Source organism: Oncorhynchus mykiss, chromosome 16 (assembly GCF_057628025.1).
Source record: "Oncorhynchus mykiss isolate SJ-2025 chromosome 16, ASM5762802v1, whole genome shotgun sequence".
Classification (NCBI taxonomy): domain Eukaryota; kingdom Metazoa; phylum Chordata; class Actinopteri; order Salmoniformes; family Salmonidae; genus Oncorhynchus; species Oncorhynchus mykiss.
Window position 1 is genome coordinate 22,679,968 of NC_143037.1, and position 24,365 is coordinate 22,704,332.

The 24,365-nt window shown below is 42.8% G+C and overlaps 1 protein-coding gene across 4 annotated transcripts in view; it reads right to left on the bottom strand.

Annotated features, from left to right (window-relative positions):
• Positions 1 to 24,365, bottom strand: part of kcnc3b (potassium voltage-gated channel subfamily C member 3b) — a 73,552-nt gene that overhangs the window by 13,541 nt on the left and 35,646 nt on the right. Inside the window, exons 3-6 of one of the 4 annotated variants that reach the window (XM_090202302.1) lie at positions 17,674 to 18,649; positions 12,863 to 13,066; positions 11,744 to 11,874; positions 10,806 to 10,826 (exon numbers count right to left, since the gene is read on the bottom strand). In XM_090202302.1, coding sequence (XP_090058428.1) covers positions 11,753 to 11,874; positions 12,863 to 13,066; positions 17,674 to 18,649 — 1,302 coding nt within the window. In that variant the 3' untranslated portion in view covers positions 10,806 to 10,826; positions 11,744 to 11,752. Of the gene's footprint in view, positions 1 to 10,548; positions 10,827 to 11,743; positions 11,875 to 12,862; positions 13,067 to 17,673; positions 18,650 to 24,365 lie in introns of those variants that run through there. The other 3 variants (XM_021565255.3, XM_090202301.1, XM_090202303.1) reach the window with 3 other exon arrangements.

A 24,365-nucleotide genomic window follows, 5' to 3' on the forward strand; every position in this document is an offset into this window, starting at 1 on the left:
TGCCATACTTGGAGACGGAGAGAGACAACCAAAAAAAAGAAAAAAGAGAGAGAGGCTCACACAAACGGTTCATGTGATCCAAAACTAAACTGATCAAAGCTACATGAAAACACTAATTTAATCCACATCTTATCAACGAATCTTCTGAGGAAACAGATCAAGCCCCATTAAGCAAAACCTTTGCTTTTTTTAAAAAAAATAACTGAACGTCCACAGTAGCTTTCTTTACATTGAATCTGGTAACACTAGCAGTATGAAAGATGGAGACTCACATGGACAACACAAGGAACACACATCTTTCCTTGACAGTTTGACTCGAGTTAGAAGTTTGGTAAACGGACGTGGAAAGACGTACCTAATGTCAGGCATTGTATGGTGATTTAAATGGACCCAGGATGCACCCAAAAGCTAAAAGCATAAAACGTCTTTGCTACGATAAAAACGTTTATACCTACTTACAGCCAGACTTACAGTACACTTAAGGGAGTTACTGTCATGAGATTAGCTACACTATAAAACAATAAATGTACAGTACATGTAAATAAACCATATCAGGGGACTTAATCTACTTTGTTTCACTTTGACTTTAATACGGACCTAAAGCCAAACTTAATTGGCACTACATGAAAGGGGAAGTACCTACCTACAGTCAGACTTTAGTTACACTTGCACTGCACTGGCGGCCTGGGAATGGGATGGAGAATGAATGTTAATCACAGAGGGAGAGGTCGATGGAGGGAACATGAAGAACAGAGAAACAGTACAAATATTCAGACCAGAGTTTTACCCCAAAATAAGGTTTTCCTTGGCAAGTCTATACTACGTTGTGCTTCTCGTATTGTATATTATACTTACATGAGATAATACAGTGCGTTCGAAAATTATTCAGACCCCTTGACTTTATCCATATTTTGTTAAGTTACAGCCATATTCTAAAAGTGATAAAACTGTTTTTTCCCCTCATCAATCTACACTCAATACCCCATAACGATAAAATAAAAATGTTCAAATGTATAACACATATAACACCCCCCCCCCCCCAAAAAAAAAATCAAATTTACATAAGTATTCAGACCCTTTACTCAGTACTTTGTTGAAGCACCTTTGGCAGCAATTACAGCCTCGAGTCTTCTTGGGTATGATGCTACAAGCTTGGCACACCTGTATTTGGGGAGTTTCTCCCATTCTTCTCTGCAGATCCTCTCAAGCTCTGTCAAGTCAGATTGGGAATGTCACTGCACAGCTATTTTCAGATCTCTCCAGAGATGTTTGATGGGGTTCAATACCGCATTCTGGCTGGGCCACTCAAGGACATTCAGAGGGACTCTGGAGCTCTGTCAGAGTGACCATCGGATTCTTGGCCAAGGCCCTTCTCCCCCGATTGCTCAGTTTGGCCTAGGCGGCAAGCTCTTGGAAGAGTCCTGGTGATTCCAAACTTCTTCCATTTAAGAATGATGGAGGCCACTGTGTTCTTGGGGACCTTCAATGCTGCAGAAAGTTTTTGGTACCCTTCCCCAAATCTGTGTCTCGACACAATCATGTCTCAGAGCTCTACGGACGATTTGGTTTTTGCTCTGACATGCACTGTCAACTGTGGGACCTTCTATAGACAGGTGTGTGCCTTTCCAAATCATGTCCAATCAGTTGAATTTTCCACAGATGGACTCCAATCAAGTTGTAGAAACATCTCAAGGATGATCAATGGAAACGATGCACCTGGGCTCAATTTCGAGTCTCATAGCAAAGAGTCTGAATACTTATGTAAATAAGGTATTTCAGTTTTTTTTTTATATATATATATATATATATATATATATATATATACATTTGCAAAAATGTCTACAAACCTGTTTACGCTTTGTCATTATAGGGTATTGTGTGCAGATTGATGAGGAACATGTTTTATGTAATCCATTTTAGAATAAGACTGTAACATAACAAAATGTGGAAAAAGGAAAGGGGTCTGAATACTTCCCGAAGGTACTGGAGGTTGTTAAAGAAGGTGTGGGTTTGTATTACCCATACTTAAATATATTGGTCTGTTCTTGCACCATAACACAAGCCACAATGTGCTCAGCACTTGCCTCGGATGTGTTTTGGGAAAACACACCATATATTATGCTGGCAGTGACTTGTTAACCATACTGTATCTAGGTCATACTGTATGTGCGTCAGCTACCCTCTTCCTACTCTCCAAGGAGATATATATATTTACAATTTATACAGGTCATATATGTCTAATATTAGATTGGGTAAAAAGCTGTCATGGGTGAAAATATTAGCAGTGTTGTTATGGAGAGATGTGAGTAACAGTGACATTTGACATAGAGAATTAGATGCATTTATGAAATGCAACAACAAGCAATTCATTTTTCATACATTCACATTTGAAAAATATTTTGAGAGAACAATGAATTAGGACGGGATGAAATTGACATCTAACAGATAAAAACATTTTTTTTTTTAAAGATCTGCCTATTAGAAGTGGCTTCAAATTGAGGATATCCTTGTTAAGTGTTCCATCCAAAACATACACTACCGGTCAAAAGGTTTAGAACCCCCTACTCATTCAAGAGTTTTTCTTTATTTTTACGATTTTATACATTTTAGAATCCTAGTGAAGACATCAAAACTATGAAATAACACATATGGAATCATGTATTAACCAAAGAAGTGTTAAACAAATAGCCACACTTGATGGCAACTTTGCACACTCTTGACAGTCTCTCAACCAGCTTCACCTGGAATAATTTTCCAACATTCTTGAAGGAGTTCCCACATATGTGACCCGATTTAGGAAACTAGGCGTATGTCGCAAGTCATGAATTCACAGGAGAGCCTTTTGAATGTAATTTTTTTTATCAAAATGCTTTTTTTGGGCAGAAATGCCGTTGTGAACTTAATATCAAACTACTATGTAATCTGTAAATACAAATAAAATGGTTAAATTATGAGCCTAGTTGGTTTAGCCACAGAGAAAGACAGCAACCTTCCCGCTAGCCATGATTGGCAGAGATAATGAGTGGGCTGGACATGCCGAGAGATGAGTTTGGATTGGTCTGCGGTGTTGCATCTTGTAAAATGAGCTGCTCATAATGCGTAAATAATCCTTTCTACTGCAGTTTTTTTTGAAAGATAGAACGTTAGCCATGGAGAACTGCAAATATGTTGCTACTACTCTCAATAGCATTGCTGCCCTGAATTTATCAGGCGCTATCAACAAAAGTCAGTGGGAAAAAGTTGTGATTTCTGGCTGACGATCGTGCCATGCAATGCTGACTCTCTCTCACTCTGAAAATAACACGTTTTGAAATCAGTGGAACACAACGGGCCAAATAAGCTGTGCAAACTAAACGGAAACAACACAGGATGTCTTATAGAAAGGGATTGCAGTCTGCCGTGAAGCGTTCATCCATGTATACAGGTAAGAATCTAGCTACAGATTCAGATATTATAAAGTTGTTAGAAAGTTGTTTTCATTGCCAGCTAATGGTTGCTGTTAGCTAGCTAACTAGCTAACATTGAACTTATTGGTTAACTAAAGCTAACTATGACAATCGGTTTGTATTGCTAGTTAAAGCTTGCTGTAAGTTAGCCAGCAGACGGCAGATGGCTAGCTACAGTAGCTAACATTACCTGTATGAACTGTGTGTAGTGATGTTCTCAGAATGCCACTTCGCATCTATTGTATAATAATTCTAAAATATTTGTATCTGGAATTTGTCTTTCAGCATCAATCAGTAGAAAACGCCTGACTCTAATCCACCAGTCATACAGTCATCAAAAAGAAAGCTGGCCCAAGCAAGCAAAGGCAGCAGCGCAGTTATCAACTACATGCACCATTTCTTCACCAACTACGGAGTTGGGAAAACACATGTGGACCTGAATTGTGATAACTGCAGAGGCCAAAACAAGAACAAGTTTGTGTTCTGGTATTGTACCTGGTGTCACCATGCACAAGCTCCACCAAAATCTGGACCTTCACTTCCTGATCACAAGCCACACCAAGTTTGCCCCTGACTGGTGCTTCGGCCTCATCAAGCAGCGCTTCAGAAAGACCAGAGTGAACACTGTCTGAGATTGCTGATGTTGTGAAGGACAGCACTGTGACAGGGGTCAACATCCCACAGCTGGTTTGACTGGAGGATGGTACGGTGCTGGTGGAAAGCTATGGCTGGCAACAACACTTGACTCCGTACTTCAGGCCGCTGCCACAGATCAAGCATTGCCAGAATTTCAGGTAAAAAATCATTTTCATTGTATGAGGTTTTTCTTATCTAAACTTGGAAGGTGAAGTGATGTTGTAATGTCTCCTGATTTTGTTGTTGTTGTTATTCCCTGCTTTACAGCTTCGATGCTCTGGAGCCTGGTGTTATCGCCAAGGAGCGTCCGGACTGTCGGGACAAGGTTTTCAGCTGCTGCGCAACGCTGACATCCTACCTCCCATAGATGGTCGTCTCTTAGACATAGATGGTCGTCTCTTAAACAAGATCAGGGAGTTTTGCGACGAAGAGGCTATCACATGCCCTGCACCAAAGTCAAGGGCAGGACAGAAACAGGCACTCCGAATATAGATTCCCTTGTTCATGCATGGTTTGGACAGACCAGTCATCACAACTATCTGCAGTGCCTCTATTCACATGACTCTCTACTAACACACGTTGCTGCTACTAATTTTTTTTTATCCTGTTGCTCAGCCACTTTACCCCTGATTGTATGTATATAACGACCTCATCTATCACTGATATCGTTATTGATATTGTTCTTGTACATAGTGTCAATATAAATAAAATATACAGTATCTATTTCTGATATTGCAACTATGCAAGTAACCAATTGGCTGTACAGTTTACACCTTATGCACCATCCACTTAGCAAGATTTAGCAAAATATTGATTTATAAAATTAATATTGATATGTGTGGTCATGACATGATTTTGTGACATACCACAACTATATCATGTGACCGTATCAAGTGTCCATCACATACATATATGGCACATGCATCTGTTTATGTACTGTACATTTGCACCTCACTCAGGTTTCAACTCAGGTTGCATGGCCTTAACCTATGTATGGAATACTGTGTGATAAGTGCATGTGTAACAGTATAAAAAAGTATGCTAATATACTGGTGTGAAGGCATTTGGGCAGTGGTGTAAAGTACTTCAGTAAAAATACTTTAAAGAACTAAATAAGTATTTTTTTTTAAGTATCTGTACATTACTTTACTATTTATATTTTTGGCAACTTTTACTTGACCACAGTCATACATTACTCCATACATTTTCCTTGACACCCAAAAGTACTCGTTACATTTTGACAGGAAAATTGTCCAATTCACACACTTATCAAGAGAACATCCCTGGTCATCCCTACTGCCTCTGATCTGGCAGTCACTAAACACAAATGCTTCGTTTGTAAAACATGTCTGAGCGTTGGAGTGTGCCCCTGGCTATCCGTCAATAAAATCTGGTTTGCTTAATATTAAGGAATTTGAAACGGTTTATATTTTTACTTTTACTTTTGATACTTAAGTACATTGTGCCCCTAGCTATAAGTCAATAAAACATTTCAAAAATAATAATAATAATTGTGCCATCTGGTGTAATATAAGGAATTTGAAATGATTTATACTTTTACTCAAGTATGACAATTTTGTACTTTTTCCACCACTGGATGTGGCTGGGGGTAATAGCATTTCTTCACAGGACCCATCAATTTAGACAAGTGTGTCTAATATTTATAACATATTTTTATCTGGACACTTTCTGTTTACCTGGAATTGTTCCTTATTGTAGGCTACCACCACTTCTAGTCATAATCTTTACTACACTACTCACTGTTTAGCACATGACCTCACATGTGAATCCTTAAAGAGATGGGTGGAGCTAAGGCTTAAGAGGGTGTGAGCAATGCTGAATGGGTGTAGACTAAAGAGAGCTCTCCAGCAGGTACCAAAACTTTCAAAGGCCCTTTTCTCAAAAGTGAGTTTACAAGTTTATCAACGTTCAAAACAAAATTACTTTCCCATTGTTACTCAAAAATGCAGTGTATGATATACCATTTTGTAGCTCTGAGTCTCTACTTTTATCCAACGTTTAAAAAAAAAAAACTATTTCAAAAGTTGCTATAGAAGACCGATTTGAGCTGGTCAGTCACATATGTTGAGCACTTGTTGGCTGCTTTTCCTTCACTCTGTGGTCCGACTCATTCCAAACCATCTCATTTGGGTTTAGGTCGGGGGATTGTGGAGGGCAGGTCATCTGATGCAGCACTCCATCACTCTCCTTCTTTGTAAAAATAGCCCTTACACAGCCTGGAGGTGTGTTGGGTCATTGTCCTGTTGAAAAACAAATGATAGTCCCACTAATCCCAAACCAGATGGGATGGCGTATCGCTGCAGAATGCTGTGGTAGCCATGCTGGTTAAGTGTACCTTCAATTCTAAATAAATCACAGACAGTGTCACCAACAAAGCACCATCATACCTCCTCCTCCATGCTTCACGGTGGGAACCACACATGCGGAGATCATCCTTTCACCCACACCGCGTCTCACAAAGACACGGCGGTTAGAACCAAAATCTCACATTTGGACTCCAGACCAAAGGACAGATTTCCACCGGTCTAATGTCCATTGCTCGTGTTTCTTAGCCCAAGCAAGTCTCTTCTTATTATTGGTGTTCTTTAGTAGTGGTTTCTTTGCAGCAATTCGACCAATTTAGGCTTGATTCACGCAGTCTCCTCTGAACAGCTGATGTTGAGATGTGTCTGTTACTTGAACTCTGTGAAGCATTTATTGGGCTGCAATGTCTGAAGCTGGTAACTCTAATGAACTTATCCTCTGCAGCAGAGGTAACTCTGGGTCTTCCTTTCCTGTGGCGGTCCTCATGAGAGCCAGTTTCATCATAGCGCTTGAAGGTTTTTGCGACTGCACTTGAAGAAACTTTCTAAGTTCTTGAAATGTTCCGTATTGACTGACCTTCATGTCTTAAAGTAATGATGGACGGTTGTTTATCTTTGCTTATTTGAGCTGTTCTTGCCATAATATGGACTCAGCCAATTTGGTAAAATACCATCTTCTGTATAACCTCCCCCCACCCCACCCACCCACCTTGTCACAACACAACTGATTGGCTCAAACACATTAAGGAAAGAAATTCCACAAATTAACTTTTAAGAAGGCACACCTGTTAAACGAAATGCATTCCAGGTGACTGCCTCATGAAGTTGGTTGAGAGAATGCTAAGAGTGTGCAAAGCTGTCATCAAGGCAAAGGGTGGCTATTTGAAGAATCGCAAATATAAAATATATTTTGATTTGTTTAACACTTTTTTGGTTACTACATGATTTCATGTGTTATTTCATAGTTTTGATGTCTTCACTATTATTCTACAATGTATATAATAGTAAAAAAAAAACGATCCTTAGTTAGAATATGCAGAATCTTTCACCAGCTCAAAGTTTCAACTATTATCAAAATGTTCCACTACACTGCAACATACTGTATCAATCAACAATCTATTCTCTCCAAAACAGGCATCCAAGAGAAGAGAAAAAAAGAGAGTAAAAAGAGAAAAAGAGAGAAAATCCCTGTTTATACCTGGTGCTAACGTGTCCTTTGTCCTGATCTTGTCCACATTCTGATTGTGCCCATATTAGCCGTTGGACCTACACATGGTATTGAATGTGTCTCTTACCCATCCATCCACTGTGTCCATTATGACCAGATTTTCCTGTATGCAAATGATTTGACAGCTTTTCTTTTCCAAAGAACATTTTTTGATTTAGTTTAAGACAAATATTTATGCAATAAGTCAATGGTGCCTAAATGTAACCTTATTGTAAATGTATTTTCTGAAGGTCAAAGGTTTTTTGATTACTTAATTCATTTCAATTGAAATTAAGACTGAAATACAATCAAATCCACACTGTGGATGTAACTTGTTAAAATATTTGTTGTATTATTTATTTATTTATTTATTTTCAAATAAAAATACATATGTATTAGTCATTTATGCATTTAATTTAATAAAATGATCCCAATTATTAAAAATAAGCATAGGTGATGGGAAGATTGAAAGGAGGAAAGGTAGATAGACAGTCTGACTAAAGACAAACAGACTACAAAGCACACCAACATGTAGAGAGACATGTAGAGAGAGACATGTAGAGACAAAGTAACTGACAACATTACACACTTGACACGGAAACAACGGAAACAGACTCAAATGACTCAAATCAGCTTCACACGGATGCCATGGTATTCCGTTACTATTAAATGTTACACGTTTCAGGTTGCAGAGGGAACTCTGATTGACAATGGTCCTTGACAAACAGACATTAAACATACACAACAAAATCAACTAATAGAATCTAGAGAAATTAAGATGAACAGAAATCTCAAAGAGAGACACACAAAACAATACACATACACAAAACACATATTAATACACACACATATAGGCCATGTCTAAATATCCATACTTGCATTCTAAATATTAGGCTATTTGGGTATCCGAAAATAGGACATTTTATAGTATGTGAAATTTCAAAAATGTAGTATGCCCTGAATGCCAGGATGTACCACTCACATCAACTTTTCATCTAGCTACTAGATTTTAGTAGCGTTCAATGCACACTACTGTGGAAGACAATCAGCTTTTCAGACCACTTTCGACAACAGTTGATCATTCGATAAGGGGACGCGCTGTACCGAAATGAACGCGTGGTGGGGAACAAGCGAGGTTGCACATTAGAAGACCTCTTCTCAGTATGGATGAGCCTAATATGTTGATAGCTGTTGCTTACTGCATTCGTTTTTGACAGCATGTCTAAACAGTACTGTATGTAGTACGATTAGTATACAGTGTGCAGTTTTAGTAAGTAGTTAGGCAAGAGAGATTTTGAACATGGCCATAGACACAGAAACATACACAGAGAGTGAGGGAGAGGGTAAAGAGAAAGAAAGAAAAAATAAGAAAAATAAGAAAAAAAAGAACAGATGAGAGGACAGTATTGAGGGGGAAAGGGAATGACTGCGAGTGAGCAATCAAAGAGGTAATTGACCCTTTGACCTTTTTTGAACCCTGCATATTGCATTTCGGGCGAAGGAGGTCAAACGGACAAGTATCTTGTAGGGAGACTTAAAATACTACTGAAATAACTTAAGGACTGCACATACAGAGATCTAAGAACGAGACTGTGGGAAAAGCACACAACACCAGTTTGAGAGCACAATAGGGAATCCCACTTTAAAACAAAAAAAGGGAACACATCGTTAAGCCATTATTACTTTCAGCTGGGGCAATTATGGCCATCAAACCTCCGGTGATTTTACAGTGTTCCCTTTGGGTTTCTTCACCTTATTCCTATCCACTTGGCATTCAATTAGATTTTTGGTCAATATGAGATTGAATGGCAATGCTGCTCGGAGGTATTCTATTTTTAGTTCAGCTTCACACGGATGCAACGTTATTCCGTTACTATCAAATGTTACACGTTTCAGGTTACAGAGGGAAGTCAAGTTTCTGTGATCCTCGAGTCCCCCTACTGATACCAATATTTTCAGCAATGCTGAGAGCTGAAGGTTGGCATGTAGAATTGGCACAAATATCGTTAAATGTTCTGGGAGTTAAAGGTTTATAGCTTTCCCCCCACCAAACGCTTGTACCGTGATAACGAGAGGAGGATTCATTCAGTAAACACCGAATGTCATCCTATGAAACCTCTAGTGCTTCTGGCTTCCTGCTTAAAATGGCCTCCGTTTTGGTTTTAAAGAGGGATTTGCGGAATTGAGTTGAGGTTTTATGCACAAAAAAGAACCGTTAAAAACACACAACACCGAAGCAGTCCGGGGCTTTCAAGAGAGGAGTTCAACAGCTCAAGGCTCGCTTACCTTAGATGGCATGTAGCCAGTTGTCGGTCAATCAGTCTGTCATAGTGTCTGTCTGGCAGTGTGAAGTCGGCATCAGTCAGTGAGTCAGTATTTCGGTGTTTCTTTCATTCACCAAGTGCAGTTAACTGTACAAATGCAGCTAACTACACTCTTAGAAAAAAAGGGTTCCAAAAGGGTTCTTCGGCTGTCCCCAAAGGGGAACACTTTTGGATTCCATGTACAACCATCTGTGGAAAGGGTTCTACCTGGAACCAAAAAGGGTTCTTCAAAGGGTTAACCTATGGGGACAGAGTGCACTCTGGTCATTACAGTACAGCCAAGAAGTCCCGTCTGACCTTTTTAACTACACTAGGCACTGAAAGCACACATTTTGAGGTCTAGGGAATAGTGTTTTCGAAACACGACACACTTAAAATACACATTTTCGTCAATCAGCATTGCATTGATGTTAGTTTGTCGCATTTGTCTGTCAATGTGAGGACTGTACAATGTTGAGGAGAGCCATATGATGATATGGCTGAAAATGTTGTTCCCGCCACGGCATGTATCGTAAGGTACTATTCCCGTGACCATGGAGGCTCCGCTGACCCCACTGACCTTTGACCCAAAGATGGCCGCTGTACAACATCGCATTCAAAATCATCCATTATCTAAATATAGCTAGAATATGTACATATCATATCATGATAGAAATCTGTGAGATGGGAAATTTCGCTCCGGTGCATAGGCGATGTGTCTTTTGCTATCTGTCAGGGTGAATGTCAGTGAGGTATAGAGGGCACCAGTGACAGAAAAAAGAACACAGTAAAAGCCACACACGACAACAACACAAACACAACACTCGGGCGGCATTGAGAGTCGGACAGAGACACAGTGTAACGTGTAAGAATGAAAAAGCCCACATACAAACGCGTGATATGACACAACCTGAAGAGAGAGACAGCAACACAGAGCAGATCAGACAACACGTGACCCGCCGTTCCTGATAGTCCTCAAGTGTTACCGGGCTACTTCAGTGCAGCGGCCGCACGCGGCACACACAATCGCACTCTGGCCGCAGTCTCTCAAATACACAGCCTGGTGCACACACACACACACACGCACACGCACACGCGCACACGCGCACACGCACACACACACAGTATCTTACACTATACATTATATATGGAAAACACGTAGATCCTCTTATTTCATGATATGGGAAAAGAAAGATCAGGTTATTCTGAATAATGGATTGGATGGTACTCTGAGCAATACAATGCAATTGGGCCTTGATATAAAAATCACAGTTTTACCCTTAGCTCAATAGCTTGGTGCTGTTGTTCCCCTACCTATCTATTCCCTTACGGAAAGAACACATGACATTACACACATTCTCACGTGAACACGTTTTCATGTGATCACATGTGATCTGCTGCGAAGTTAATGTGATAACAGGTGACAATATGTATAGAAACATGTGATAACATGAAACTACAGACGTGTAATCATGTGATTTTCTGTAAGGGTTGATTTCATTATTTGAACTTACCTACACTAACACAGAGGGCAATTTATGGGAGATACTTCAACTTTACCTAACATACTGTACAGACACAGCACAGTGTACACAGTGGGTACTAGTTGTGATTTGCAGTCATGCATAGTGTACTGTATGTGAGAGTGTGAGTGTGTTCTGTGTTCAAGTGTGTCTGTGGGTGCTATGTTTCAGTGTCAACTGCCAACATGCAATGTCATGGAGTTGAGAGAACCTAAAATGTTTGGCTGACGGATTAGGTCCAAAAAATAATATTGTACAGCTAACGGGGTTCCATTTCGGGGTCCCCGTGGTTTTAAGGTGTTACCTCTTGGCCCTATGGTTTGATCCAGGAAGAGGTGGAGTTTGCATTGAGGTCCTGCTGTAGGAGAGACCCTTCCAGCTTATACCATTCATCAGCCAAAGGGGAGTCTGGGCTGGCTGCCAAGCCTGCGGCCTCTAGTTTAGCGTCAAAAGTGGCGTTGAGAGTTTGGGAGGAGTGTAAAGGAGAAGTGTTTGGTGCAGGTTTGGTGGTGGTGGTTGTAGGTGGTAAAAAAGGTTTGTTGCAGCCGTAAAGAAATGGATCGAGGTATTGCGTTTCAGAATCAGAACAAGAGAATACATGGGGTAAGCGGGTGTAAATAAGGCATGTTTCGAAGAGGAAAGGAAAAGAGGAGGGAAAAGAATGGGGATATGGAATCAAAGATGGGGGACAAGGAAAGGGGGTGGGGGGACAGGGCATCAAGTGGGAGTCAGCCAAACAAGGGGGAGGATGGGAGGCAGGAGAGAGAGAGAGGGAGGGAGGGAGGGAGAGAGAGAGAGAGAGAAAGAAACAGAAGTGACGAGAGGTCAATTAATGCATGGTCAACTGTCTATGTACAAGAGACAGAGAAAGAGAGAGAAGCCATGAGCGTGAGAGAGGATGAGAATTACAAAGGAGAAAATGGAGGATGACAATTTGAGGCAGTGAATGAAAGAGAGAGGGACAGAAAATACAGACAGGAAGAAAGAAAGGTGATACCAAGTGTGATGGAAGTGTCACAGCATGAAGGTGACGAGGTGGAAACATAGAGGCCAGAGCAAAGAAGAGCAGAAGAGTAAAGATGTTGTACGGGGGTGTTGTTGTGTCCTGTCAGAAACTAGTGTTTGGAACCTCTCTGTCACACAAACAGTGCTCTTCCTACAATGCTCTTGGCTGTTGCATGTGTCTGTCTGCGTGTTCTCAGTAACTAACCATAAATCAGTTCCCATATATGCTGTATTTGATCATGTATACATCACATGTGTACGTATTTGTCCCCCGTGCACCTGCCCTATTAGCATCTTCTATATGCAGAGAATTTGTTTATCTGTATCAGTGCTTGTGCCTTATGGCATCTTGAGTGTAGCTCTGTTGACCTATGTGGTGTATGTGATTACGGTTTTGTCCCCTGTGGGAGTGACGTACCTTTCCGCACATTCCCATCTGTGGCGCGGAATTCCCTGGTGTTGAGCAGGAAGCAAGCGCGGTCCTGCTGGTAGCGTTCCCGGGTTACTCCGGTGCCCCCTCGCCCCGCGGGACTCCGCTCGTCCGGGCTCAGCACCTGGTCGATAGTAGGGCAGTCCTCGTTCGCCAGGGCAGCAGTGGCCGCGTCGCCGTTCTGCTTGGAATCTTTCGGGAAAAGAAGGAGACAGGGAAAGGGGGGCCGGAAGCAGAGCAAGGGAGAAGCAGAGAGTGAAGGAGAAGGAATGAAGGAAGAGGAGAGGAGGAGAGAAGTGAGGTATCTGGATAGTAGAGGAGGAAGGTTGTGATGGGAGACTGAGGCCAAACTGGACCGTGTTTCCACATCCACACTAGCATACCACTTAGGATGCATGCCCATTACATTGCTTCATTCTCCGCAATATGTTAGTACGGACATTGGAACATAGTTTGAGGGAAGGAGTTGCAGACTTGATGATTCAACTGGCCCAATCAGAGAGCTTGCGGTTGCAAGCTGAGGGACTTTGATTGGCTGCTATATCGAAGGTTTTGGCATGGCACCTTGGCCCGACGATACAGAAATCATGAATCCCCAGTCTCCCATCACTGGAAAAAGGTATATAAGAAAATAGCCAAAGGAATGAGGGTGGGGGGGTGGGGTTACTGCATGTAAACTGATCACAATTTAATACTGCAGATGAGATACACGAGATGCATAAGCAAAGACAGATTCAGTAAAATAGTGTGTTGTGTATTTATTCATTGTGTTATTATTTTTCAATTATTCATTTTTCTTCTCTCTCCGCATTGTTGGGAAGGGCTCGTAAGTAATAATTTCCCTCATAGCCCGCCACCTGTTGTTTACAGAGCATGCGACGAAAAACATTTGATTTGACTACGATATGTAAATGACAATGACTAACGTGTCAAAGTGCATGCCTATACTGGCTTAGCTAGACAGCATGGTAAACTAAAAACTGGACATGGTTATATAGGAGGTGGGGTCGAGGGTGTGAGCTGATGCATTTTAATAAACATTTTCAAAATGTATAAAAAATAAATAAACTGTAATATCACATTTACATAAGTATTCAGACCCTTTACTCAGTACTTTGTTGAAGCACCTTTGGCAGCAATTATAGCCTTGGGTCTTTTTGTGTATGATGCTACAAGCTTGGCATACTTGTATTTGGGGAGTTTCTCCCATTCTTCTCTGCAGATCCTCTCAAGCTCTGTCAGGTTGGATGGGGAGCATTGCTGTACAGCTATTTTCAGGTCTCTCCATAGATGTTCAATCGGGTTCAAGTCCGAGCTCTGGCAGGGCCACTCAAGGACATTCAGAGACTTGTCCCTGAAGCCACTCCTGCGTTGTCTTGGCTGTGTGCTAAGGGTCATTGTCTTGTTGGAAAGGGAACCTTCGCCCCAGTCTGAGGTCCTGAGCGCTCTGGAGCATGATGCTGCCACCAACGTGCTTCACCGTAGGGAAGGTGGCAGGTTTCCTCCAGACTTGAGACTTGGCGTTCAGGCCAAAGTGTAGAATCTTGGTTTCATCAGACCAGAGAATCTTGTTTCTCATGGTCTGAGAGTCTTTGGGTGCCTTTCGGCAAACTCCAAACAGGCTGTTGTGTGCGTTTTTCTGAGGAGTGGCTTCCGTCTGGCCACTGCACCATTAAGGCCTGATTGGTGGAGTGCTGCAGAGATGGTTGTCCTTCTGTAAGGTTCTCCCATCTCCACAGAGGAACTCTGGAGCTCTGCCAGTGACCATTGGGGTCTTGGTCACCTCCCTGACCAATGCCCTTCTCCCCCGATTGCTCAGTTTGGCCAGGCGGCCAGCTCTAGGAGGAGTCCTGGTGTTTCCAAACTTCTTCCATTTAAGAATGATGGAGGCCACTGTGTTCTTGGGGATCTTCAATGCTGCAGAAAGTTTGTGGTACCCTTCCCCAGATCTGTGCCTCAACACAATCCTGTCTCGGAGCTCTACGAAAAATTTATTCGACCTCATGGCTTGGTTTTTGCTCTGACATGCACTGTCAACCGTGGGACCTTATATAGACAGGTGTGTGCCTTTTCCAAATCATGTCCAAACAATTGAATTTAGGTGGACTCCAAGTTGTAGAAACATCTCAAGGATGATCAATGGAAACAAGTTGCACCTGAGCTCAATGGTCAGTCTCATAGCAAAGGGTCATTATACGTATGTAAAAAAGGCATTTCTGTTTTTAATTTGTAATACATTTGCAACAATTTCTAACAACCTGTTTTTGCTTGGTCATTGTGGGGTATTGAGAGTAGATATTTAAGGTATTTAAGGTATTTAATCCATTTTAGAATAAGGTTGTAACTTAACAAAATGTGGAAAAAGTAAAGAGGTCTGAATACTTTCTGAAGGCACTGTATCCTCAGACCACATGAGGTTGGTGGCACATTAATTGGGAAGGACAGGCTCTTGGAGCAGAATGGGTGATATTAATGTGTTTGTGTGTTTGATGCCATTCCATTCGCTCCAGCCATTATTATGAGCTGCCTTCCCCTCAGCAGCCTCCACTGCCTCAGACACAGCTGTCAAATCTGATCTCAGATGAGTTCCTGCTCAACAACCTACTAACAACCTACAACAAAATTCTTAACAAAAGAGACCGTGAAAGACAGTAAGAGAGTGGTGGGGTACTACAGGCGCTTATGCAATAATATACTATTATTGCTGACTCACGAATGATTTCTCAAGGGCTACAAAACACATGTGATCTATTGTCGTATGTGGATGTTGGGTTTATATTAGGTGATATACAACCAGTGGACAACCCGTCACACCTGTTTTGAGCCCCACATTTTTTTAAAGGAAAATGTTATATCTTTTTGGGGGATGGGGGGTGTACAGTAGTTTTGATTGGACTGATCATGTCAACATCATACTTTTACAATCTTAGGATAGCAGTCATCATCATGAATCAAGTCGACAATCTACTGGCAAATCCTTTTTAATCCTTGTCATATGACGAGAAATACTGAAGAGAAATTATAGATAACGTATCGGTGCTCATGGCCATTGGACATTAACATTACACAACAAGTTGGAAATCGCAAATTCAAGGAGTGGTTTGGAAGGAATCAGTGACAGTGGCTGTGTGGTCCCGAATCTGGGATCAAGGGGCTCTTTTCCAAGTTTAAAATGATAAACATTCAACATGGCCATGCTGTCAATGAAGCATGATTTGTGCCGTGCTCAAAACAACTGTTAACTCGGAGGACCCCCACACCACCTTCCTGTTCAAGTTAGCCGAGCACAACAATGTATGAGTCCAAAATGTATGTATGCAGCTTCATAAATAATGTAATATTCCAGGGATATGTATCCTGTGGCTAAGAAAGTAATACTAAGTGTATGTTGTGTAGTAAGATGTTAGTCGCCCATGTGTCTCACCCTAATAATTTGGTCAATTTACGCCTCTTAATTTCGCCTACTTTTCTGACTGTTCTACTGTAGCCTATAACCTGTTTTAGAGAAATGTAATCATTGAATATTATAAGAGCTCTCATTGTCTGCTTATATGCCCCCTTAATTTATCCTATGGTTCTGACTTGGTGTACACGGAGAACACTGTAAAAACGGCCAATGTTCTGAATTCTGTCGCTGTACATTTCAAAAGTGCTAAACAAATAGTTATATTGACTAAAGTTGCGTCGATCCTAGCTTGCTCATAGTCTTAACCGAAATTACAGATTGTCTCCTATCCGCTTGTCATCCCCTTATGCCATAGTCTGTACATCTCAATTGTCATTAGAAACCACATTTGTTTAAGCAAGTCAGCCATATCAGCTATGTTTTTTAAAAGGCAGTAAATGAGGCTGAATGAATTGTTTCACTGCCAGACAAGGCTCCGCTGATAGCCAGGTGTAGCATTGGTAAGATGTTGGGACTGCTGTTGGGAGAGCTTTATGTAGGCCCGAATAGTTTGTGGGCACCGTTTGGCACCGTTATAGTGCCATTAATGTATTGTTTAGTGTTGTGTTGTGTACTGGCTTTACTGGCATGCATTCCACATTTATTTATTGTTGCTCCACCAAGATTTACATGGTAAAGTTGCCACTGTATATAACCATGCCAAAGGAAAAAAGCATTACATACTAGTGTAATCTTAAACATTCAACCAATCGTTAGCACATTGGTCTGTTGCAAACAGATCCAAATGGGTACATTTTTTATGTACTGTGTTTGTTCTACGCGGGCAGATGGAGGCCTCTCGGCAAATGTGGACTCACCAGTTGATTATAAATTACCCATAAGTTCTGATGGGCTAGCCATCTCTCAAGGGCAGATTCAGAATCAGCCACCCCCCACACCCCCTCCCGCCCCCAATCTATCCCTATCAGGGACATAGGCACTCTAAACCCCAACTCACACCCCACACCTCATGGATCTGCAGGACTGTACTATTACTGAGATTACTGAGTGCCTGTAACTAGCTGTCAGATAACATTCGGATTCCTAAATCTTATACAGACCAGAATCCTCCACTTACTGTGCAAATCCCTGTTCCAAATTTGATTGCCTATCTGTTGATGCTAAACTGTGCAGTTTCACAACCTCTTTGCCAAAAATACAATATTTTGACGGAGTAGTTTGTGTTCTACGCCCTTGGGGAGGCTAGTGGTAGAATGCCCAGATGCTCAGCAAAGCTCCATGTTGTGTTGATGAACTCCTGCAGATTTTACAAGTCAAGGTCGAAGCCAGTTTGTTAACTTGCAGTCTGCCTCTTAAAATATGGTACTGAAGAATGAAAACAGAAATGTCTCACCTCGGTTGATTTCTATGATCTCCTCTTGAGCAAGGGGGCAGTCGAAGCCTCCAGACCCGATCACCTCGCCGAGTACATTACCCAGGATCCTATGGGGCGAGGCGGTGGCCATAGCGAGAGCGTCAGGCTTGCAGTAGTTGGGCGAGCCCGGCATGGTGGGCCGGGGGATGTGCTTGCCCTTCTTTTTGGGAAGCTTCTGCTTGGCCATGGCCAGTGAGTAGTACATGCCAAAGTTGTTGACGATGACGGGCACAGGCATGGCGATGGTCAGCACCCCTGCCAGGGCGCACAGCGCACCCACCAGCATCCCCGACCACGTTTCGGGGTACATGTCCCCGTAGCCCAGAGTGGTCATGGTGACCACGGCCCACCAGAAACCAATGGGGATATTCTTGAAGTTTGTGTGTTTGGCAGCCGTAGGGTCATCAGGGTCGGCGCCGATGCGCTCGGCGTAGTAGATCATGGTGGCGAAGATGAGTACTCCGAGAGCGAGGAAGATGATGAGCAGGAGGAACTCGTTGGTGCTGGCACGGAGCGTGTGGCCCAGGACGCGAAGCCCCACAAAGTGGCGGGTCAGCTTGAAGATACGCAGGATGCGAACGAAACGGACCACGCGCAGGAAGCCCAACACGTCCTTGGCGGCTTTGGAGGACAGGCCGCTCAGCCCCACCTCCAGGTAGAAAGGCATGATGGCAATGAAGTCGATGATGTTGAGGGTGCTCCTGAAGAACTCGACCTTGTCCGGGCAGAAGACCACGCGTGCCATCACCTCAATGGTGAACCAGATGACGCACATGCCCTCCACGTACGTAAGCCAGCTGTCGGTCACCACCTCATAGACAATCACCTCGCGCGTCACGTTTCCCTCCGTTACGTTCTCCGTCTTGTTGTAGATGGTGTTGAAGGCCTCGTGCGTCTCCATGCAGAAGGTGGAGATGGAGATGAGTATGAACAGAAGGGAGAGGAATGCGCAGTACTGGAGGAGAGGAACAGAAAGAACCAGAGAGAGGAGGGGGAAGTCAGGAAGACAGAAGGCAAAGAGAAAGAGTTGAAGATAGAGGGACAGTAAGGGAGAAAAGAGAGAGGAAGGAGAGAAGAGTTACAGTCATATACAAACAACATAGCTAGAAAAACAGATGGTGTGTTGCTCAACAGTTAGTCAGCCCCTACAGGACACTGCAGGGCATTACTCAGTCAGATGAGATCATGAGCCCAGATGATTAAACCTGACTAGACACCTAAATGGGATAATTGTTGACCTGGAGGGTGACTGCAGGGTCAAACTGGACCAAGCACTGAGGGATACTCTATCTGACACTTATCAAAAAGGCTGCAACGGTCATCGGCAATGACAGTCCAAGGAGAAGTGGTGGAAAAAAATAGAAAACCGGGAGCCACACGTCATAAACCTAGAGAATGTAGGAAAGGCTGGAATGAGAATACAGAGTACTACTGTCTCATTGGAGCAGCCCTGACACAGAGAAAAGGGCAAGAAAAGAAAGACAGATAGGACACAAAAGAAAGTGATGGGGAAAAAGAGAGTCGTAAACAGTAAAAGCTGATGAATTATAAATATGAATGTATCGCAGAGTGCACTCAATAGGTTTCAAAATCAGGATGGGGCATGTGCTCACTCCCTCATACTGAATGTTCAACATAAAGGGTCTGAAACATGTGGCATTGAGCCTGTTTGTGGCCCAGCATGATGAAATGTGGTCCCAACTTGATGCTCCAATAACTAGCCAGTCTGATTATTTGAAAATGTGTAATGTTGTGGAAATTACAATTCGCACCTATGTCAAAGTATTATACACAAAGTAAAAGGACTGACAGCTCTATTGTACATTATGTATCTACAAACATTTTGACCCTTACCACTACTATATTAATCATACAGTGGAAATCCCTAAAGCCTAAAGTGCTTGAGATGGCACTCTATTTTATTCTCAACATAATCCATTACAGTCCAGTGCAAGGTAACAGTAACCGGAAGCCAATACTCACCATTAAGTAATGCAATTAACCCCCTACTTTTCAAGTTCTGTGAATGCAAAGTTACTTGCAAGAAACAATATTGCTAAGACATTATCATCCTCCAATTAACACACTTGATAGTAATTGTTGGGTTCTAACCTAAAATATACTTTCACATGTTACTATATTAGACCTTAGTGGTTATGTTATCTGCATAATGAATATACAGTATATGTTATGTGTCAATTAATGGTGAAGAGGAACTTTGTGTATGGAATTGTATTGTAAGAGAAAAAGTGAGCACAATGTACAGTGCCTTCGGAAAGTATTCAGACCCCTTGACGTTTTCCACATTTTGTTACATTACAGCCTTATTCTAAAATGGATTAAATTAATGTTTTTCCTCATCAATCTGCATACAATACAGAAGGACAACCATCTCTGCAGACGGAAGCCACTCCTCAGTAAAAGGCACATGACAGCCCTGCTTGGAGTTTGCCAAAAAGCACCTAAAGGACTCTCAGACCATGAGGAACAAGATTCTCTGGTTTGTTGAAACCAATATTGAAGTCTTTGGCCTGAATGCCAAGCGTCACATCTGGAGGAAACCTGGCACCATCCCTATGGTGAAGCATGGTGATGGCAGCATCATGCTCTGGGATGTTTTTCAGCGGCAGAAACTGGGAGACTAGTCAGAATTGAGGGAAAGATGAACGGAGCAAAGTACAGAGAGATCCTTGATGAAAATCTGCTCCAGAGCATTCAGGACCTCAGACTGGGGGCGAAGGTTCACCTTCCAACAGAACAACAACCCTAAGCACACAGCCAAGACAACACAGGAGTGGCTTTGGGACAGGTCTCTGAATGTCCTTGAGTGGCCCAGCCAGAGCCCGGACTTGAACCCGATCGAACATCTCTGGGGAGACGTAAAAATAGCTGTGCAGGGACGCTTCCCATTCAACCTGACAGAGCTTGAGAGGATCTGCAAGAATGGGAGAAACCCAAATACAGGTGTTCCAAGCTTGTAGCGTCATACCCAAGAAGACTCAAGGCTGTAATTACTGCCAAAGATGCTTCAACAAAGTCCTGAGTAAAGAGTCTGAATACTTGTGTAAATGTGATATTGCAGGGTTTTTTTTATACATTTGCAGAAATTTCTAAAAACCATTTTTTTATTTGTCATTATTGAGAATTGGGTGTAGATTGATGAGGGGAAAAAAATTATGTATTCAATTTTAGAATAAGGCTGTAATGGGGAAAAAAATGGAAAAGGTCAAGTTGTCTGAATATTTTCCGAATTCACTGTATGTCCAAAGTCTGTTGAGTAAGGTCAACATATGGTCACTTGTAACTATCATGGAGAAGTGACAGGATGACGTGGAACTGCTTCCAGACCGCTCGACCGCAAAGACAACAGGGCAACATTTATGCAGTTTTGGGAAACAGATGGACAGTTCTGAGAAGTCATACCTCTAACCTCATCATGACGAATAAATGCCTGTTAGATCATATGCAAAGTGTGTTCACAACTAAAGCATCCAACGGGTTGAATAAACTTGGTTCGAGCTTTTTCTAGCCGTCCGTTTGGAGTTGTTTCTCCATTTGTTCAGAACCTAACACCATACTGTATTCCTTAAACTACCACTATTATTGTGCTACTGTATAAACAGGGTTTTCAAAACCCGGTCCTCGGGACTCCAAGGGGTGTACGTTTGGGTTTTTGCCCTAGCACTACACAGCTGATTCAAAGCTTGATGATTAGTTGATTATAATAATCAGCTGTGTAGTGCTACGGCAGAAAAACAAAACGTTCACCCCTTGGGGGTCCCGAGGACCGAGTTAGGTAAACGCTGGTATAAAGCATTGTGAGAATGACACCTGACTAAATATCAAGTATAAAACCTGGTACTTGTGTATTAACCATTGATCAATTCCGACAGCACAACAGGAGGGCAATCAGCCAGAGGCTTCATATCAATCAAAATTCAACAAGGCGTCAAACTGAATATTATCCTCTTGAAGTGCTCATTTGAGATATCCAAACTGCCAGACTTAGTTTCGAACTCTATTAATTGTGTGAACTAATTCCGCAAATGTTTTATGGGTTGCCCTGTAACTAAATGACAACATTCAGTCTAAACCCATAGCCATGTAACCATATCTGGTTGGCGTCCTGTCTGTCTGCTCAATAACGACTACAAAATACTAGCCTCTATATTTGCAAAGAGAATGAAGGCAGTGTTGAACAAAATTATAGAAGAGACCTAATCTGGCTTCATGAGGAATAGACATATATCTAATAGTATCCGACTAGTGTTAGACCTTATTGACTATTCTGATCTAATCTTTGAAGATAGTTTTTATTGTCTTCTTAGACTTTTATAAAGCCTTGGATACAGTGGAACATGAGTTTCTATTTCTCTCCCTTGAGAAATTTGGTTTTGGGGAATTATTTTGTAGTACTATTAAAACTCTTTATATGAATGGGAACATCTCCATTACGTTAAATCATGGCACTTCTAGATTTGATTTGAAAAGAGGAATTAGGCAAGGTTGCCCCGTTTCGCCTTACCTCTTTCTGCTTGCAACCCAACTTCTTACAAGTTTTGTTAAATCCAGCAATATAAAAGGGATCTCTATTGCTGACAGAGATATTATCATAACTCAGCTTGCAGATGACACCACCCTCTTTTTGAAAGATGCTGACCAGATTCCTAGAGCAGTCAATGTGATAAAAAAAAATCCAAAGCATCTGGTCTTTACCTAAACCTTAATAAGTGTGAATTGTTTGCTATTAAAGACTGTGTGATACCCTCTATATGCAATAATCCAGTCAAGTAAAAGTCACATACCTTGGGATTACCATATCTAAGGATCGACAGGAAAGATGCTCATTAAATTTCATATAATTTATTGAAAAAAACTAAAAGATGTTGAACCATTGGTTGCAGAGGGATTTATCCTTGAAAGGTTGAGTATTGCTTTCTAAAGCTGAAAATGTTATGGTGCGTGAATGAGGACCCAAAAGCGAATTAACAAACAGAGTACTTTAATGACGAACATACGTGGGCTCAGATGGACAGGTAGATTCCGACAGGACAGGACAAGGTTGCAGCACACACGATGATAGTCTGGTTTAGGCATGAGACACATAAACAAACAAACAAGAATCCGACAAGGACAGGAGCAGAAACAGAGACAGATATAGGGACCTAATCAGAGGGAAAAAGGGAACAGGTGGGGAACGGGGTGAATGGGTAATTAGGAGGAGACAAGGCACAGCTGGGGAAAAGAGGGGGAGAAAAGGTAACATAACAACGACCAGCAGAGGGAGACAGGGTGAAGGGAAAGGACAGAGACAAGACAACATGACAGTACCCCCCCACTCACCGAGCGCCTCCTGGCGCACTCGAGGAGGAAGCCTGGCGGCAACGGAGGAAATCATCGATCAGCGCACGGTCCAGCACGTCCCGAGAGGGAACCCAACTCCTCTCCTCAGGACCGTACCCCTCCCAATCTACTAGGTACTGATGACCACGGCCCCGAGGACGCATGTCCAAAATCCTACGGACCCTGTAGATGGGTGCGCCCTCGACAAGGATGGGGGGGGGGGGGGGGAAGACGAGCGGGGGCGCGAAGAACGGGCTTGACACAGGAGACATGGAAGACCGGGTGGACGCGACGAAGATATCGCGGCAGAAGAAGTCGCACTGCGACAGGGTTAATGATTTGAGAGATACGGAATGGACCAATGAACCGCGGGGTCAACTTGCGAGAAGCCGTCTTAAGGGGAAGGTTCTGAGTGGAGAGCCAAACTCTCTGACCGCGACAATATCTAGGGCTCTTCACTCTACGCTTATTAGCAGCTCTCACAGTCTGCGCCCTATAACGGCAAAGTGCAGACCTGACCCTCTTCCAGGTGCGCTCGCAACGTTGGACAAAAGCCTGAGCGGAGGGGACGCTGGACTCGGCGAACTGAGATGAGAACAACGGAGGCTGGTACCCGAGGCTACTCTGAAAAGGAGATAGCCCGGTCGCAGACGAAGGAAGCGAGTTGTGGGCGTATTCTGCCCAGGGGAGCTGTTCTGACCAAGACGCAGGGTTGCGAAAAGAAAGACTGCGTAAGATGCGACCAATAGTCTGATTGGCCCGTTCTGCTTGACCGTTAGACTGGGGGTGAAAGCCGGAAGAGAGACTGACGGAAGCCCCAATCAAACGGCAAAACTCCCTCCAAAATTGAGACGTGAATTGCGGACCTCTGTCCGAAACGACGTCTGACGGAAGGCCATGAATTCTGAAAACATTCTCGATGATGATTTGTGCCGTCTCTTTAGCAGAAGGAAGCTTAGCAAGGGGAATGAAATGAGCCGCCTTAGAGAACCTATCGACAACCGTAAGAATAACAGTCTTCCCCGCTGACGAAGGCAGTCCGGTGACAAAATCTAAGGCGATGTGAGACCACGGTCGAGAGGGAATAGGAAGCGGCCTGAGACGGCCGGCAGGAGGAGAGTTACCGGACTTAGTCTGCGCGCAGACCGAACAAGCAGCCACGAAACGACGCGTGTCATGCTCCCGGGTGGGCCACCAGAAACGCTGGCGAATGGAAGCAAGCGTACCCCGAACGCCAGGGTGACCGGCTAACTTGGCAGAGTGAGCCCACTGAAGAACGGCCAGACGAGTAGGAACGGGAACGAAAAGAAGGTTCCTAGGACAAGCGC